Source organism: Saccoglossus kowalevskii, chromosome 13 (genome assembly GCF_978046115.1).
Source record: "Saccoglossus kowalevskii chromosome 13, keSacKowa6.1, whole genome shotgun sequence".
NCBI lineage: Eukaryota > Metazoa > Hemichordata > Enteropneusta > Harrimaniidae > Saccoglossus > Saccoglossus kowalevskii.
The window spans coordinates 31,007,280-31,029,869 of NC_140653.1; the positions used below are offsets into that span (position 1 = coordinate 31,007,280).

General features: G+C 33.4%; 1 protein-coding gene across 1 annotated transcript in view; it reads right to left on the reverse strand.

The window, feature by feature from the left end:
- Positions 1-256: 256 nt before the first annotated feature.
- The window catches only part of LOC144357191 (uncharacterized), a 120,234-nt gene continuing 97,900 nt past the window's right edge, over positions 257-22,590 (reverse strand). The window contains exon 4 of the mRNA XM_085507210.1: positions 257-1,582. Coding sequence (XP_085363336.1) covers positions 1,352-1,582 — 231 coding nt within the window. The 3' untranslated portion in view covers positions 257-1,351. The remainder of the gene's footprint in view (positions 1,583-22,590) is intronic.

Consider the following 22,590-nt stretch of genomic DNA (forward strand, 5'->3'; position numbering starts at 1 on the left):
GACATGTCACAATGTCAACCAATCACACTCGACATGTCACAATGTCAACCAATCACACACGATATGCAACAATGTCAACCAATCACACTCGACTTGTCATATAATCATGTACTTAGTATAAATTGATGAACATACGAGAGAATCAAAAACATCAGTTTCTTATGTATGTATGGATTGATTGATTTGAATAATAATTTGAAAAAATAACATAATAAATAGATACAAAACTAATGGATAAAAAACACTGAAAATACTGTTGAATGATTGGAGGATGTGCTCCAGTATTTTATTACCATGGACACATCTTGGATAATCAACTCGTGTATTCAATACACATTGGTGGCACAAGCACGGTCCTCTAAACATAAATATTTGAGACCAATAACATAAAGATACAATTAAAAATGCTTTGTTAACATTTCTAATCAGAAATAAAGCATATAATGTGTACAAAACTTGAATGATGTATAAATATTCAGTGATTTGTGTTGATAGCGATTATTTTATTTACCATAAATATTCTCTGTACAAGAATTCCTCTATTATAGTCCTCAAATAATTGAAATTGGAATAAAACAAAAATATACCCTATGTATTCCCAAAATAATTACAAAGTTCCATTTAATTTCACAATGAACTGTCCAAATAAATACACGTGATACCTAGCATTCTATGTGTGCATATTTGCATTAGTTATGTAAAAGACCGGTTCACACAGTAAGATTAAAGCGAGGTGGTCGTCGCGCAGCGCGTGTTCGAATTTCATGTAAATAAACAATGTTTTTTACACGCGTTGTATACGTCGCTATGAGTCCCATATCGAATAGAACGCGGCGCGACGACCACCGCCCTTTAACCTGACCAGCACTAATCTACACATAACATGTTATAACAGAACGTTAACGAGCACTGTGATTTTCAGAAAGTTGTGAACTGTTTCTAAAGAAATTTATAAAACAAGAAGATCATCTGATACAAATTCGAAAAAGCAATGTATAATAATCCCATTGATAACACCTATCATATCTATATTGAGTCGATCTGTCATACACTTATTCAAACCGCTTTCAAGAAATAATGTCGAAACATTTAAATTGTAAATAATATATTATTTAAGATATCGCATGAATTGTCACAATGGGTCAAAGGTCGAATCGACCTTATGAAATTCCATACAGGCAGTATTTATCCGCTAAGTTATTGTGATTGGTTCAAGTTGTTTTTTATGTTTATTATTTTATATAAAACATTCGCATCTTTCTGAAACGTAGATTTAATCGAACTAACGAATACTCATGCATAGCTGAAGTGACAATATACAATATAAAATAAAATTTAAAATAAACAGCAATTAATTTGATAAAATGGCGAAGATGACACTGGTTGAAATGACAATGAAACTGGCTGTGACGTCATAAGCAGAAGACAATCCCAGGTTTGCATTACAGTAATCTTTATGATCGCAACATCTCTTACAAATACCGCTGTTTAAGATGTTATTGCAGCCGTCAGACCTCACGCAGTTTGCGTCGCAGCCTCGTACAAAACGCCCTGTTTGGCCGAACCCCTTAGTTACCTCTTCCTGCGTAAGAAATTGAAAAAAAGACTTTGAGGATGAACTGCAACAACTTTCTTTCAATACATTCGTTCTTTTGACAGCGTCATTTGAATATTCGAAATTAAAAAAATATAATAGGAGGAAAACACAATTCGCCAAAAAATGAGCTACCCACAACGTAAATAATGTAAATAAGCTACTCACAACGAACATTATGTAATGTATGTACATCAGTCACCCACAACGAAAATGAGCTGCTCATATCCTACATTATGTAAATAAGATACTCACAGCGCACATTATGTAAATGAGTTACTCATATCCTACATTATGTAAATAAGCTACTCATATGCTACATTATGTAAATAAGCTACTCACAGCGCACATTATGTAAATGAGCTGCTCATATCCTTCATTATGAAAATAAGATACTCACAGCGCACATTATGTAAATGAGTTACTCATATCCTACATTATGTAAATATGCTACTCACAGTGCACATTATGTAAATGAGCTACTCATATCCTACATTATGTAAATAATCTACTCACAGCGCACATTATGTAAATGAGTTACTCATATCCTACATTATGTAAATATGCTACTCACAGTGCACATTATGTAAATGAGCTACTCATATCCTACATTATGTAAATAATCTACTCACAGCGCACATTATGTAAATGAGCTACTCATATCCTACATTATGTAAATAATCTACTCACAGCGCACATTATGTAAATGAGCTACTCACAACGTACATTATGTAAATAATCTACTCACAGCGCACATTATGTAAAAGGGCTACTCATATCCTACATTATGTAAATAAGCTACTCACAGCGCACATTATGTAAATGAGCTACTCACAACGTACATTATGTAAATAAGCTACTCACAGCGCACATTATGTAAATGAGCTACTCATATCCTACATTATGCAAATAAGCTACTCACAGTGCACATTATGTAAATGAGCTACTCATATCCTACATCATGTAAATAAGATACTCACAGCGCACATTATGTAAATGAGCTATTCATATCCTATATTATGTAAATAAGATACTCACAGCGCACGTTATGTAAAAGGAATACTCATATCCTACATTATGTAAATAATCTACTCACAGCGCACATTATGTAAAAGGGCTACTCATATCCTACATTATGTAAATAATCTACTCACAGCGCACATTATGTGAATGAGCTACTCATATCCTACATTATGTAAATAATCTACTCACAGCGCACATTATGTAAATGAGCTACTCATATCCTACATTATGTAAATAATCTACTCACAGCGCACATTATGTAAATAATCTACTCATATCCTACATTATGTAAATAATCTACTCACAGCGCACATTATGTAAAAGGGCTACTCATATCCTACATTATGTAAATGAGCTACTCATATCCTACAGTATGTAAATAATCTACTCACAGCGCACATTATGTAAAAGGGCTACTCATATCCTACATTATGTAAATAATCTACTCACAGCGCACATTATGTGAATGAGCTACTCATATGCTACATTATGTAAATAAGCTACTCACAGCGCACATTATGTAAAAGGGCTACTCATATCCTACATTATGTAAATAATCCACTCACAGCGCACATTATGTAAATGAGCTACTCATATCCTACATTATGTAAATAATCTACTCACAGCGCACATTATGTAAAAGGGCTACTCATATCCTACATTATGTAAATAATCTACTCACAGCGCACATTATGTAATGTATGTACATCAGTCACCCACAACGAAAATGAGCTGCTCATATCCTACATTATGTAAATAAGATACTCACAGCGCACATTATGTAAATGAGTTACTCATATCCTACATTATGTAAATATGCTACTCATATGCTACATTATGTAAATAAGCTACTCACAGCGCACATTATGTAAATGAGCTGCTCATATCCTACATTATGTAAATAATCTACTCACAGCGCACATTATGTAAAAGGGCTACTCATATCCTACATTATGTAAATAATCTACTCACAGCGCACATTATGTGAATGAGCTACTCATATCCTACATTATGTAAATAATCTACTCACAGCGCACATTATGTAAATGAGCTACTCATATCCTACATTATGTAAATAATCTACTCACAGCGCACATTATGTAAATAATCTACTCATATCCTACATTATGTAAATAATCTACTCACAGCGCACATTATGTAAAAGGGCTACTCATATCCTACATTATGTAAATGAGCTACTCATATCCTACAGTATGTAAATAATCTACTCACAGCGCACATTATGTAAAAGGGCTACTCATATCCTACATTATGTAAATAATCTACTCACAGCGCACATTATGTGAATGAGCTACTCATATGCTACATTATGTAAATAAGCTACTCACAGCGCACATTATGTAAAAGGGCTACTCATATCCTACATTATGTAAATAATCCACTCACAGCGCACATTATGTAAATGAGCTACTCATATCCTACATTATGTAAATAATCTACTCACAGCGCACATTATGTAAAAGGGCTACTCATATCCTACATTATGTAAATAATCTACTCACAGCGCACATTATGTAATGTATGTACATCAGTCACCCACAACGAAAATGAGCTGCTCATATCCTACATTATGTAAATAAGATACTCACAGCGCACATTATGTAAATGAGTTACTCATATCCTACATTATGTAAATATGCTACTCATATGCTACATTATGTAAATAAGCTACTCACAGCGCACATTATGTAAATGAGCTGCTCATATCCTACATTATGTAAATAAGATACTCACAGCGCACATTATGTAAATGAGTTACTCATATCCTACATTATGTAAATATGCTACTCACAGCGCACATTATGTAAATGAGCTACTCATATCCTACATTATGTAAATAAGCTACTCACAGCGCACATTATGTAAAAGGGCTACTCATATCCCACATTATGTAAATAATCTACTCACAGCGCACATTATGTGAATGAGCTACTCATATCCTATATTATGTAAATAAGATACTCACAGAGCACATTATGTAAATGAGCTACTCATATCCTACATTATGTAAATAAGCTACTCACAGCGCACATTATGTAAATGAGCTACTCATATCCTACATCATGTAAATAAGATACTCACAGCGCACATTATGTAAATGAGCTATTCATATCCTACATTATGCAAATAAGCTACTCACAGTGCACATTATGTAAATGAGCTACTCATATCCTACATCATGTAAATAAGATACTCACAGCGCACATTATGTAAATGAGCTATTCATATCCTATATTATGTAAATAAGATACTCACAGAGCACATTATGTAAATGAGCTACTCATATCCTACATTATGTAAATAAGCTACTCACAGCGCACATTATGTAAAAGGGCTACTCATATCCTACATTATGTAAATAATCTACTCACAGCGCACATTATGTGAATGAGCTACTCATATCCTATATTATGTAAATAAGCTACTCACAGCGCACATTATGTAAAAGGGCTACTCATATCCTACATTATGTAAATAATCTACTCACAGCGCACATTATGTAAATGAGCTACTCATATCCTACATTATGTAAATAATCTACTCACAGCGCACATTATGTAAATGAGCTACTCATATCCTACATTATGTAAATAATCTACTCACAGCGCACATTATGTAAATGAGCTACTCATATCCTACATTATGTAAATAATCTACTCACAGCGCACATTATGTAAATGAGCTACTCACAACGTACATTATGTAAATAATCTACTCACAGCGCACATTATGTAAAAGGGCTACTCATATCCTACATTATGTAAATAAGCTACTCACAGCGCACATTATGTAAATGAGCTACTCACAACGTACATTATGTAAATAAGCTACTCACAGCGCACATTATGTAAATGAGCTACTCATATCCTACATTATGCAAATAAGCTACTCACAGTGCACATTATGTAAATGAGCTACTCATATCCTACATCATGTAAATAAGATACTCACAGCGCACATTATGTAAATGAGCTATTCATATCCTATATTATGTAAATAAGATACTCACAGAGCACATTATGTAAATGAGCTACTCATATCCTACATTATGTAAATAAGCTACTCACAGCGCACATTATGTAAAAGGGCTACTCATATCCTACATTGTGTAAATAATCTACTCACAGCGCACATTATGTAAATGAGCTACTCATATCCTACATTATGTAAATAATCTACTCACAGCGCACATTATGTAAAAGGTCTACTCATATCCTACATTATGTAAATAAGCTACTCACAGCGCACATTATGTAGATGAGCTACTCATATCCTACATTATGTAAATAAGCTACTCACAGCGCACATTATGTAAATGAGCTACTCATATGCTACATTATGTAAATAAGCTACTCACAGCGCACATTATGTAAAAGGGCTACTTATATCCTACATTATGTAAATAATCTACGCACAGCGCACATTATGTAAAAGGAATACTCATATCCTACATTATGTAAATATTCTACTCACAGCGCACATTATGTAAATGAGCTACTCATATCCCACATTATGTAAATAAGCTACTCACAGTGCACATTATGTAAAAGGGCTACTCATATCCTACATTATGTAAATAATCTACTCACAGCGCACATTATGTGAATGAGCTACTCATATCCTATATTATGTAAATAAGCTACTCACAGCGCACATTATGTAAAAGGCTACTCATATCCTACATTATGTAAATAATCTACTCACAGCGCACATTATGTAAAAGGGCTACTCATATCCTACATTATGTAAATAATCTACTCACAGCGCACATTATGTGAATGAGCTACTCATATCCTACATTATGTAAATAATGTACTCACAGCGCACATTATGTAAATGAGCTACTCATATCCTACATTATGTAAATAATCTACTCACAGCGCACATTATGTAAATAATCTACTTATATCCTACATTATGTAAATAATCTACTCACAGCGCACATTATGTAAAAGGGCTACTCATATCCTACATTATGTAAATGAGCTACTCATATCCTACAGTATGTAAATAATCTACTCACAGCGCACATTATGTAAAAGGGCTACTCATATCCTACATTATGTAAATAATCTACTCACAGCGCACATTATGTAAATAATCTACTCATATCCTACATTATGTAAATAATCTACTCACAGCGCACATTATGTAAAAGGGCTACTCATATCCTACATTATGTAAATGAGCTACTCATATCCTACAGTATGTAAATAAGATACTCACAGCGCACATTATGTAAATGAGTTACTCATATCCTACATTATGTAAATATGCTACTCATATGCTACATTATGTAAATAAGCTACTCACAGCGCACATTATGTAAATGAGCTACTCATATCCTACATTATGTAAATAATCTACTCACAGCGCACATTATGTAAATGAGCTACTCATATCCTACATTATGTAAATAATCTACTCACAGCGCACATTATGTAAATGAGCTACTCATATCCTACATTATGTAAATAATCTACTCACAGCGCACATTATGTAAAAGGGCTACTCATATCCTACATTATGTAAATAATCTACTCACAGCGCACATTATGTAAATAATCTACTCATATCCTACATTATGTAAATAATCTACTCACAGCGCACATTATGTAAAAGGGCTACTCATATCCTACATTATGTAAATGAGCTACTCATATCCTACAGTATGTAAATAATCTACTCACAGCGCACATTATGTAATGTATGTACATCAGTCACCACAACGAAAATGAGCTGCTCATATCCTACATTATGTAAATAAGATACTCACAGCGCACATTATGTAAATGAGTTACTCATATCCTACATTATGTAAATATGCTACTCATATGCTACATTATGTAAATAAGCTACTCACAGCGCACATTATGTAAATGAGCTGCTCATATCCTACATTATGTAAATAATCTACTCACAGCGCACATTATGTAAATGAGCTACTCATATCCTACATTATGTAAAGAATCTACTCACAGCGCACATTATGTAAAAGGGCTACTTATATCCTACATTATGTAAATAATCTACTCACAGCGCACATTATGTAAATGAGCTATTCATATCCTACATTATGTAAATAAGATACTCACAGCGCACATTATGTAATGTATGTACATCAGTCACCACAACGAAAATGAGCTGCTCATATCCTACATTATGTAAATAAGATACTCACAGCGCACATTATGTAAATGAGTTACTCATATCCTACATTATGTAAATAATCTACTCACAGCGCACATTATGTAAATGAGCTACTCATATCCTACATTATGTAAATAATCTACTCACAGCGCACATTATGTAAAAGGGCTACTTATATCCTACATTATGTAAATAATCTACTCACAGCGCACATTATGTAAATGAGCTACTCATATCCTACATTATGTAAATAATCTACTCACAGCGCACATTATGTAAAAGGGCTACTCATATCCTACATTATGTAAATAATCTACTCACAGCGCACATTATGTAAATGAGCTACTCACAGCGCACATTATGTAAATGAGCTACTCATATCGTACATTATATAAATAAGATACTCACAGCGCACATTATGTAAAAGGGCTACTTATATCCTACATTATGTAAATAATCTACTCACAGCGCACATTATGTAAATGAGCTATTCATATCCTACATTATGTAAATAAGATACTCACAGCGCACATTATGTAAAAGGAATACTCATATCCTACATTATGTAAATAATCTACTCACAGCGCACATTATGTAAATGAGCTACTCATATCCTACGTTATGTAAATAATCTACTCACAGCGCACATTATGTAAAAAAGCTACTCATATCCTACATTATGTAAATAATCTACTCACAGCGCACATTATGTAAATGAGCTACCCATATCCTATATTATGTAAATAATCTACTCACAGCACACATTATGTAAATGAGCTACTCATATGCTACATTATGTAAATAAGCTACTCACAGCGCACATTATGTAAATTAGCTACTCATATGCTACATTATGTAAATAAGCTACTCACAGTGCACATTATGTAAATGAGCTACTCACAAAGTATATTATGTAAATAAACTACTCATATCCTACATTATGTAAATGAGCTACTCATATGCTATATTATGTAAATAAGCTACTCACAGCGCACATTATGTAAATGAGCTACTCATATGCTACATTATGTAAATAAGCTACTCACAGCGCACATTATGTAAAAGGGCTACTTATATCCTACATTATGTAAATAATCTACTCACAGCGCACATTATGTAAAAAAGCTACTCATATCCTACATTATGCAAATAAGCTACTCACAGTGCACATTATGTAAATGAGCTACTCATATGCTACATTATGTAAATAAGCTACTCACAGCGCACATTATGTAAAAGGGCTACTCATATCCTACATTATGTAAATAATCTACTCACAGCGCACATTATGTAAATGAGCTACTCATATCCTACATTATGTAAATAAGCTACTCACAGCGCACATTATGTAAAAGGCCTACTCATATCCTACATTATGTAAATAATCTACTCACAGCGCACATTATGTAAAAGAGCTACTCATATCCTACATTATGTAAATAATCTACTCACAGCGCACATTATGTAAATGAGCTACTCACAGCGCACATTATGTAAATGAGCTACTCATATCCTACATTATGTAAATAATCTACTCACAACGCACATTATGTAAATGAGCTACTCATATCCTACATTATGTAAATAAGATACTCACAGCGCGCATTATGTAAATGAGCTACTCATATACTGCATTATGTAAATAAGCTACTCACAGCGCACATTATGTAAAAGGGCTACTCATATCCTACATTATGTAAATGAGCTACTCATATCCTACATTATGTAAATAATCTACTCACAGCGCACATTATGTAAATGAGCTACTCATATCCTACATTATGTAAATAATCTACTCACAGCGCACATTATGTGATTGAGCTACTCATATCCTACATTATGTAAATAATCTACTCACAGCGCACATTATGTAAATAATCTACTCACAGCGCACATTATGTAAAAGGGCTACTCATATGCTACATTATGTAAATAATCTACTCACAGCGCACATTATGTAAATGAGCTACTCATATCCTACATTATGTAAATAATCTACTCACAGCGCACATTATGTAAAAGGGCTACTTATATCCTACATCATGTAAATAATCTACTCACAGCGCACATTATGTAAATGAGCTACTCATATCCTACATTATGTAAATAATCTACTCACAGCGCACATTATGTAAAAGGGCTACTTATATCCTACATTATGTAAATAATCTACTCACAGCGCACATTATGTAAATGAGCTACTCATATCCTACATTATGTAAATAATCTACTCACAGCGCACATTATGTAAAAGGGCTACTTATATCCTACATTATGTAAATAATCTACTCACAGCGCACATTATGTAAATGAGCTACTCATATCCTACATTATGTAAATAATCTACTCACAGCGCACATTATGTAAAAGGGCTACTCATATCCTACATTATGTAAATAATCTACTCACAGCGCACATTATGTAAATGAGCTACTCACAGCGCACATTATGTAAATGAGCTACTCATATCCTACATTATATAAATAAGATACTCACAGCGCACATTATGTAAAAGGGCTACTTATATCCTACATTATGTAAATAATCTACTCACAGCGCACATTATGTAAATGAGCTACTCATATCCTACATCATGTAAATAAGATACTCACAGCGCACATTATGTAAATGAGCTATTCATATCCTACATTATGTAAATAAGATACTCACAGCGCACATTATGTAAAAGGAATACTCATATCCTACATTATGTAAATAATCTACTCACAGCGCACATTATGTAAATGAGCTACTCATATCCTACGTTATGTAAATAATCTACTCACAGCGCACATTATGTAAAAAAGCTACTCATATCCTACATTATGCAAATAAGCTACTCACAGTGCACATTATGTAAATGAGCTACTCATATGCTACATTATGTAAATAAGCTACTCACAGCGCACATTATGTAAAAGGCTACTCATATCCTACATTATGTAAATAAGCTACTCACAGCGCACATTATGTAAATGAGCTACTCATGTCCTACATTATGTAAATAAGCTACTCACAGCGCACATTATGTAAAAGGCCTACTCATATCCTACATTATGTAAATAATCTACTCACAGCGCACATTATGTAAAAGAGCTACTCATATCCTACATTATGTAAATAATCTACTCACAGCGCACATTATGTAAATGAGCTACTCACAGCGCACATTATGTAAATGAGCTACTCATATCCTACATTATGTAAATAATCTACTCACAGCGCACATTATGTAAATGAGCTACTCATATCCTACATTATGTAAATAAGATACTCACAGCGCGCATTATGTAAATGAGCTACTCATATCCTACATTATGTAAATAAGCTACTCACAGCGCACATTATGTAAAAGGGCTACTCATATCCTACATTATGTAAATGAGCTACTCATATCCTACATTATGTAAATAATCTACTCACAGCGCACATTATGTAAATGAGCTACTCATATCCTACATTATGTAAATAATCTACTCACAGCGCACATTATGTGAATGAGCTACTCATATCCTACATTATGTAAATAATCTACTCACAGCGCACATTATGTAAATGAGCTACTCATATCCTACATTATGTAAATAATCTATTCACAGCGCACATTATGTAAAAGGGCTACTTATATCCTACATTATGTAAATAATCTACTCACAGCGCACATTATGTAAATGAGCTACTCATATCCTACATTATGTAAATAATCTACTCACAGCGCACATTATGTAAAAGGGCTACTCATATCCTACATTATGTAAATAATCTACTCACAGCGCACATTATGTAAATGAGCTACTCACAGCGCACATTATGTAAATGAGCTACTCATATCCTACATTATATAAATAAGATACTCACAGCGCACATTATGTAAAAGGGCTACTTATATCCTACATTATGTAAATAATCTACTCACAGCGCACATTATGTAAATGAGCTACTCATATCCTACATCATGTAAATAAGATACTCACAGCGCACATTATGTAAATGAGCTATTCATATCCTACATTATGTAAATAAGATACTCACAGCGCACATTATGTAAAAGGAATACTCATATCCTACATTATGTAAATAATCTACTCACAGCGCACATTATGAAAATGAGCTACTCATATCCTACGTTATGTAAATAATCTACTCACAGCGCACATTATGTAAAAGGGCTACTCATATCCTACATTATGTAAATAATCTACTCACAGCGCACATTATGTAAATGAGCTACTCATATCCTACATTATGTAAATAATCTACTCACAGCGCACATTATGTAAAAGGGCTACTCATATCCTACATTATGTAAATAATCTACTCACAGCGCACATTATGTAAATAATCTACTCATATCCTACATTATGTAAATAATCTACTCACAGCGCACATTATGTAAAAGGGCTACTCATATCCTACATTATGTAAATGAGCTACTCATATCCTACAGTATGTAAATAATCTACTCACAGCGCACATTATGTAATGTATGTACATCAGTCACACAACGAAAATGAGCTGCTCATATCCTACATTATGTAAATAAGATACTCACAGCGCACATTATGTAAATGAGTTACTCATATCCTACATTATGTAAATATGCTACTCATATGCTACATTATGTAAATAAGCTACTCACAGCGCACATTATGTAAATGAGCTGCTCATATCCTACATTATGTAAATAATCTACTCACAGCGCACATTATGTAAATGAGCTACTCATATCCTACATTATGTAAAGAATCTACTCACAGCGCACATTATGTAAAAGGGCTACTTATATCCTACATTATGTAAATAAGATACTCACAGCGCACATTATGTAAATGAGCTACTCATATTCTACATTATGTAAATAATCTACTCACAGCGCACATTATGTAAAAGGGCTACTCATATCCTACATTATGTAAATAATCTACTCACAGCGCACATTATGTAAATGAGCTACTCACAGCGCACATTATGTAAATGAGCTACTCATATCCTACATTATATAAATAAGATACTCACAGCGCACATTATGTAAAAGGGCTACTTATATCCTACATTATGTAAATAATCTACTCACAGCGCACATTATGTAAAAGGAATACTCATATCCTACATTATGTAAATAATCTACTCACAGCGCACATTATGTAAATGAGCTACTCATATCCTACATTATGTAAATAATCTACTCACAGCGCACATTATGTAAAAGGGCTACTCATATCCTACATTATGTAAATAATCTACTCACAGCGCACATTATGTGAATGAGCTACTCATATGCTACATCATGTAAATAAGCTACTCACAGCGCGCACATTATGTAAAAGTGCTACTCATATCCTATATTATGTAAATAAGCTACTCACAGCGCACATTATGTAAAAGGGCTACTCATATCCTACATTATGTAAATAATCTACTCACATCGCACATTATGTAAATGAGCTACTCATATCCTACATTATGTAAATAATCTACTCACAGCGCACATTATGTAATAGGGCTACTCATATCCTACATTATGTAAATAATCTACTCACAGCGCACATTATGTAAAAGAGCTACTCATATCCTATATTATGTAAATAAGCTACTCACAGCGCACATTATGTAAACGGGCTACTCATATCCTACATTATGTAAATAATCTACTCACATCGCACATTATGAAAATGAGCTACTCATATCCTACATTATGTAAATAATCTACTCACAGCGCACATCATGTAAAAGGGCTACTCATATCCTACATTATGTAAATAATCTACTCACAGCGCACATTATGTAAATGAGCTACTCATATCCTACATTATGTAAATAATCTACTCACAGCGCACATTATGTAAAAGGGCTACTCATATCCTACATTATGTAAATAATCTACTCACAGCGCACATTATGTAAATAATCTACTCATATCCTACATTATGTAAATAATCTACTCACAGCGCACATTATGTAAAAGGGCTACTCATATCCTACATTATGTAAATGAGCTACTCATATCCTACAGTATGTAAATAATCTACTCACAGCGCACATTATGTAATGTATGTACATCAGTCACACAACGAAAATGAGCTGCTCATATCCTACATTATGTAAATAAGATACTCACAGCGCACATTATGTAAATGAGTTACTCATATCCTACATTATGTAAATATGCTACTCATATGCTACATTATGTAAATAAGCTACTCACAGCGCACATTATGTAAATGAGCTGCTCATATCCTACATTATGTAAATAATCTACTCACAGCGCACATTATGTAAATGAGCTACTCATATCCTACATTATGTAAAGAATCTACTCACAGCGCACATTATGTAAAAGGGCTACTTATATCCTACATTATGTAAATAAGATACTCACAGCGCACATTATGTAAATGAGCTACTCATATCCTACATTATGTAAATAATCTACTCACAGCGCACATTATGTAAAAGGGCTACTCATATCCTACATTATGTAAATAATCTACTCACAGCGCACATTATGTAAATGAGCTACTCACAGCGCACATTATGTAAATGAGCTACTCATATCCTACATTATATAAATAAGATACTCACAGCGCACATTATGTAAAAGGGCTACTTATATCCTACATTATGTAAATAATCTACTCACAGCGCACATTATGTAAAAGGAATACTCATATCCTACATTATGTAAATAATCTACTCACAGCGCACATTATGTAAATGAGCTACTCATATCCTACATTGTGTAAATAAGCTACTCACAGCGCACATTATGTAAACGGGCTACTCATATCCTACATTATGTAAATAATCTACTCACAGCGCACATTATGTGAATGAGCTACTCATATCCTATATTATGTAATTAAGCTACGCACAGCGCACATTATGTAAAAGGGCTACTCATATGCTACATTATGTAAATAATCTACTCACATCGCACATTATGTAAATGAGCTACTCATATCCTACATTATGTAAATAATCTACTCACAGCGCACATTATGTAAAAGGGCTACTCATATCCTACATTATGTAAATAATCTACTCACAGCGCACATTATGTGAATGAGCTACTCATATGCTACATCATGTAAATAAGCTACTCACAGCGCGCACATTATGTAAAAGTGCTACTCATATCCTATATTATGTAAATAAGCTACTCACAGCGCACATTATGTAAAAGGGCTACTCATATCCTACATTATGTAAATAATCTACTCACATCGCACATTATGTAAATGAGCTACTCATATCCTACATTATGTAAATAATCTACTCACAGCGCACATTATGTAAAAGAGCTACTCATATCCTATATTATGTAAATAAGCTACTCACAGCGCACATTATGTAAACGGGCTACTCATATCCTACATTATGTAAATAATCTACTCACATCGCACATTATGTAAATGAGCTACTCATATCCTACATTATGTAAATAATCTACTCACAGCGCACATCATGTAAAAGGGCTACTCATATCCTACATTATGTAAATAATCTACTCACAGCGCACATTATGTGAATGAGCTACTCATATGCTACATTATGTAAATAAGCTACTCACAGCGCACATTATGTAAAAGGGCTACTCATATCCTACATTATGTAAATAATCTACTCACAGCGCACATTATGTAAATGAGCTACTCATATCCTACATTATGTAAATAATCTACTCACAGCGCACATTATGTAAAAGTGCTACTCATATCGTACATTATGTAAATAATCTACTCACAGCGCACATTATGTAAATAATCTACTCATATCCTACATTATGTAAATAATCTACTCACAGCGCACATTATGTAAAAGGGCTACTCATATCCTACATTATGTAAATGAGCTACTCATATCCTACATTATGTAAATAATCTACTCACAGCGCACATTATGTAATGTATGCACATCAGTCACCCACAACGAAAATGAGCTGCTCATATCCTACATTATGTAAATAAGATACTCACAGCGCACATTATGTAAATGAGTTACTCATATCCTACATTATGTAAATATGCTACTCATATGCTACATTATGTAAATAAGCTACTCACAGCGCACATTATGTAAATGAGCTACTCACAGCACACATTATGTAAATGAGCTACTCATATCCTACATTATATAAATAAGATACTCACAGCGCACATTATGTAAAAGGGCTACTTATATCCTACATTATGTAAATAATCTACTCACAGCGCACATTATGTAAATGAGCTACTCATATCCTACATCATGTAAATGAGATACTCACAGCGCACATTATGTAAATGAGCTATTCATATCCTACATTATGTAAATAATCTACTCACAGCGCACATTATGTAAAAGGGCTACTCATATCCTACATTATGTAAATAATCTACTCACAGCGCACATTATGTAAAAGAGCTACTCATATCCTACATTATGTAAATAAGATACTCACAGCACACATTATGTAAAAGGCTACTCATATCCTACATTATGTAAATAATCTACTCACTGTGCACATTATGTAAATGAGCTACTCATATCCTACATTATGTAAATAATCTACTCACAGCGCACATTATGTAAAAGACTAGTCATATCCTATATTATGTAAATAATCTACTCACATCGCACATTATGTAAATGAGCTACTCATATCCTACATCATGTAAATAATCTACTCACAGCGCACATTATGTAAAAGGCTACTCATATCCTACATTATGTAAATAATCTACTCACAGCGCACATTATGTGAATGAGCTACTCATATCCTACATTATGTAAATAATCTACTCACAGCGCACATTATGTAAAAGGGCTACTCATATCCTACATTATGTAAATGAGCTACTCATATCCTACATTATGTAAATAATCTACTCACAGCGCACATTATGTAATGTATGCACATCAGTCACCCACAACGAAAATGAGCTGCTCATATCCTACATTATGTAAATAAGATACTCACAGCGCACATTATGTAAAAGGGCTACTTATATCCTACATTATGTAAATAATCTACTCACAGCGCACATTATGTAAATGAGCTACTCATATCCTACATTATGTAAATAACTACTCACAGCGCACATTATGTAAAAGGGCTACTTATATCCTACATTATGTAAATAATCTACTCACAGCGCACATTATGTAAATGAGCTACTCACAGCGCACATTATGTAAATGAGCTACTCATATCCTACATTATATAAATAAGATACTCACAGCGCACATTATGTAAAAGGGCTACTTATATCCTACATTATGTAAATAATCTACTCACAGCGCACATTATGTAAATGAGCTACTCATATCCTACATCATGTAAATAAGATACTCACAGCGCACATTATGTAAATGAGCTATTCATATCCTACATTATGTAAATAAGATACTCACAGCGCACATTATGTAAAAGGAATACTCATATCCTACATTATGTAAATAATCTACTCGCAGCGCACATTATGTAAATGAGCTACTCATATCCTACATTATGTAAATAATCTACTCGCAGCGCACATTATGTAAAAGGGCTACTCATATCCTACATTATGTAAATAATCTACTCACAGCGCACATTATGTAAAAGAGCTACTCATATCCTACATTATGTAAATAAGATACTCACAGCACACTTTATGTAAAAGGGCTACTCATATCCTATATTATGTAAATAATCTACTCACTGCGCACATTATGTAGATGAGCTACTCATATCCTACATTATGTAAATAAGCTACTCACAGCGCACATTATGTAAATGAGCTACTCATATGCTACATTATGTAAATAAGCTACTCACAGCGCACATTATGTAAATTAGCTACTCATATGCTACATTATGTAAATAATCTACTCACAGCGCACATTATGTAAAAAAGCTACTCATATCCTACATTATGTAAATAATCTACTCACAGCGCACATCATGTAAATGAGCTACCCATATCCTATATTATGTAAATAATCTACTCACAGCACACATTATGTAAATGAGCTACTCATATGCTACATTATGTAAATAAGCTACTCACAGCGCACATTATGTAAATTAGCTACTCATATGCTACATTATGTAAATAAGCTACTCACAGTGCACATTATGTAAATGAGCTACTCACAAAGTATATTATGTAAATAAACTACTCATATCCTACATTATGTAAATGAGCTACTCATATGCTATATTATGTAAATAAGCTACTCACAGCGCACATTATGTAAATGAGCTACTCATATGCTACATTATGTAAATAAGCTACTCACAGCGCACATTATGTAAAAGGGCTACTTATATCCTACATTATGTAAATAATCTACTCACAGCGCACATTATGTAAATGAGCTACTCATATCCTACATTATGTAAATAAGCTACTCACAGCGCACATTATGTAAAAGGCCTACTCATATCCTACATTATGTAAATAATCTACTCACAGCGCACATTATGTAAAAGAGCTACTCATATCCTACATTATGTAAATAATCTACTCACAACGCACATTATGTAAATGAGCTACTCACAGCGCACATTATGTAAATGAGCTACTCATATCCTATATTATGTAAATAATCTACTCACAGCGCACATTATGTAAATGAGCTACTCATATCCTACATTATGTAAATAAGATACTCACAGCGCGCATTATGTAAATGAGCTACTCATATCCTACATTATGTAAATAAGCTACTCACAGCGCACATTATGTAAAAGGGCTACTCATATCCTACATTATGTAAATGAGCTACTCATATCCTACATTATGTAAATAATCTACTCACAGCGCACATTATGTAAATGAGCTACTCATATCCTACATTATGTAAATAATCTACTCACAGCGCACATTATGTGAATGAGCTACTCATATCCTACATTATGTAAATAATCTACTCACAGCGCACATTATGTAAATAATCTACTCACAGCGCACATTATGTAAAAGGGCTACTCATATGCTACATTATGTAAATAATCTACTCACAGCGCACATTATGTAAATGAGCTACTCATATCCTACATTATGTAAATAATCTACTCACAGCGCACATTATGTAAAAGGGCTACTTATATCCTACATTATGTAAATAATCTACTCACAGCGCACATTATGTAAATGAGCTACTCATATCCTACATTATGTAAATAATCTACTCACAGCGCACATTATGTAAAAGGGCTACTTATATCCTACATTATGTAAATAATCTACTCACAGCGCACATTATGTAAATGAGCTACTCATATCCTACATTATGTAAATAATCTACTCACAGCGCACATTATGTAAAAGGGCTACTTATATCCTACATTATGTAAATAATCTACTCACAGCGCACATTATGTAAATGAGCTACTCATATCCTACATTATGTAAATAATCTACTCACAGCGCACATTATGTAAAAGGGCTACTCATATCCTACATTATGTAAATAATCTACTCACAGCGCACATTATGTAAATGAGCTACTCACAGCGCACATTATGTAAATGAGCTACTCATATCCTACATTATATAAATAAGATACTCACAGCGCACATTATGTAAAAGGGCTACTTATATCCTACATTATGTAAATAATCTACTCACAGCGCACATTATGTAAATGAGCTACTCATATCCTACATCATGTAAATAAGATACTCACAGCGCACATTATGTAAATGAGCTATTCATATCCTACATTATGTAAATAAGATACTCACAGCGCACATTATGTAAAAGGAATACTCATATCCTACATTATGTAAATAATCTACTCACAGCGCACATTATGTAAATGAGCTACTCATATCCTACGTTATGTAAATAATCTACTCACAGCGCACATTATGTAAAAAAGCTACTCATATCCTACATTATGCAAATAAGCTACTCACAGTGCACATTATGTAAATGAGCTACTAATATGCTACATTATGTAAATAAGCTACTCACAGCGCACATTATGTAAAAGGCTACTCATATCCTACATTATGTAAATAATCTACTCACAGCGCACATTATGTAAATGAGCTACTCATATCCTACATTATGTAAATAAGCTACTCACAGCGCACATTATGTAAAAGGCCTACTCATATCCTACATTATGTAAATAATCTACTCACAGCGCACATTATGTAAAAGAGCTACTCATATCCTACATTATGTAAATAATCTACTCACAGCGCACATTATGTAAATGAGCTACTCACAGCGCACATTATGTAAATGAGCTACTCATATCCTACATTATGTAAATAATCTACTCACAGCGCACATTATGTAAATGAGCTACTCATATCCTACATTATGTAAATAAGATACTCACAGCGCGCATTATGTAAATGAGCTACTCATATCCTACATTATGTAAATAAGCTACTCACAGCGCACATTATGTAAAAGGGCTACTCATATCCTACATTATGTAAATGAGCTACTCATATCCTACATTATGTAAATAATCTACTCACAGCGCACATTATGTAAATGAGCTACTCATATCCTACATTATGTAAATAATCTACTCACAGCGCACATTATGTGAATGAGCTACTCATATCCTACATTATGTAAATAATCTACTCACAGCGCACATTATGTAAATAATCTACTCACAGCGCACATTATGTAAAAGGGCTACTCATATGCTACATTATGTAAATAATCTACTCACAGCGCACATTATGTAAATGAGCTACTCATATCCTACATTATGTAAATAATCTACTCACAGCGCACATTATGTAAAAGGGCTACTTATATCCTACATTATGTAAATAATCTACTCACAGCGCACATTATGTAAATGAGCTACTCATATCCTACATTATGTAAATAATCTACTCACAGCGCACATTATGTAAAAGGGCTACTTATATCCTACATTATGTAAATAATCTACTCACAGCGCACATTATGTAAATGAGCTACTCATATCCTACATTATGTAAATAATCTACTCACAGCGCACATTATGTAAAAGGGCTACTTATATCCTACATTATGTAAATAATCTACTCACAGCGCACATTATGTAAATGAGCTACTCATATCCTACATTATGTAAATAATCTACTCACAGCGCACATTATGTAAAAGGGCTACTCATATCCTACATTATGTAAATAATCTACTCACAGCGCACATTATGTAAATGAGCTACTCACAGCGCACATTATGTAAATGAGCTACTCATATCCTACATTATATAAATAAGATACTCACAGCGCACATTATGTAAAAGGGCTACTTATATCCTACATTATGTAAATAATCTACTCACAGCGCACATTATGTAAATGAGCTACTCATATCCTACATCATGTAAATAAGATACTCACAGCGCACATTATGTAAATGAGCTATTCATATCCTACATTATGTAAATAAGATACTCACAGCGCACATTATGTAAAAGGAATACTCATATCCTACATTATGTAAATAATCTACTCACAGCGCACATTATGAAAATGAGCTACTCATATCCTACGTTATGTAAATAATCTACTCACAGCGCACATTATGTAAAAGGGCTACTCATATCCTACATTATGTAAATAATCTACTCACAGCGCACATTATGTAAATGAGCTACTCATATCCTACATTATGTAAATAATCTACTCACAGCGCACATTATGTAAAAGGGCTACTCATATCCTACATTATGTAAATAATCTACTCACAGCGCACATTATGTAAATAATCTACTCATATCCTACATTATGTAAATAATCTACTCACAGCGCACATTATGTAAAAGGGCTACTCATATCCTACATTATGTAAATGAGCTACTCATATCCTACAGTATGTAAATAATCTACTCACAGCGCACATTATGTAATGTATGTACATCAGTCACCACAACGAAAATGAGCTGCTCATATCCTACATTATGTAAATAAGATACTCACAGCGCACATTATGTAAATGAGTTACTCATATCCTACATTATGTAAATATGCTACTCATATGCTACATTATGTAAATAAGCTACTCACAGCGCACATTATGTAAATGAGCTGCTCATATCCTACATTATGTAAATAATCTACTCACAGCGCACATTATGTAAAAGGGCTACTCATATCCTACATTATGTAAAGAATCTACTCACAGCGCACATTATGTAAAAGGGCTACTTATATCCTACATTATGTAAATAATCTACTCACAGCGCACATTATGTAAATGAGCTACTCATATCCTACATTATGTAAATAATCTACTCACAGCGCACATTATGTAAAAGGGCTACTCATATCCTACATTATGTAAATAATCTACTCACAGCGCACATTATGTAAATGAGCTACTCACAGCGCACATTATGTAAATGAGCTACTCATATCCTACATTATATAAATAAGATACTCACAGCGCACATTATGTAAAAGGGCTACTTATATCCTACATTATGTAAATAATCTACTCACAGCGCACATTATGTAAAAGGAATACTCATATCCTACATTATGTAAATAATCTACTCACAGCGCACATTATGTAAATGAGCTACTCATATCCTACATCATGTAAATGAGATACTCACAGCGCACATTATGTAAATGAGCTATTCATATCCTACATTATGTAAATAATCTACTCACAGCGCACATTATGTAAATGAGCTACTCATATCCTACATTATGTAAATAATCTACTCACAGCGCACATTATGTGAATGAGCTACTCATATCCTACATTATGTAAATAATCTACTCACAGCGCACATTATGTAAATAATCTACTCACAGCGCACATTATGTAAAAGGGCTACTCATATGCTACATTATGTAA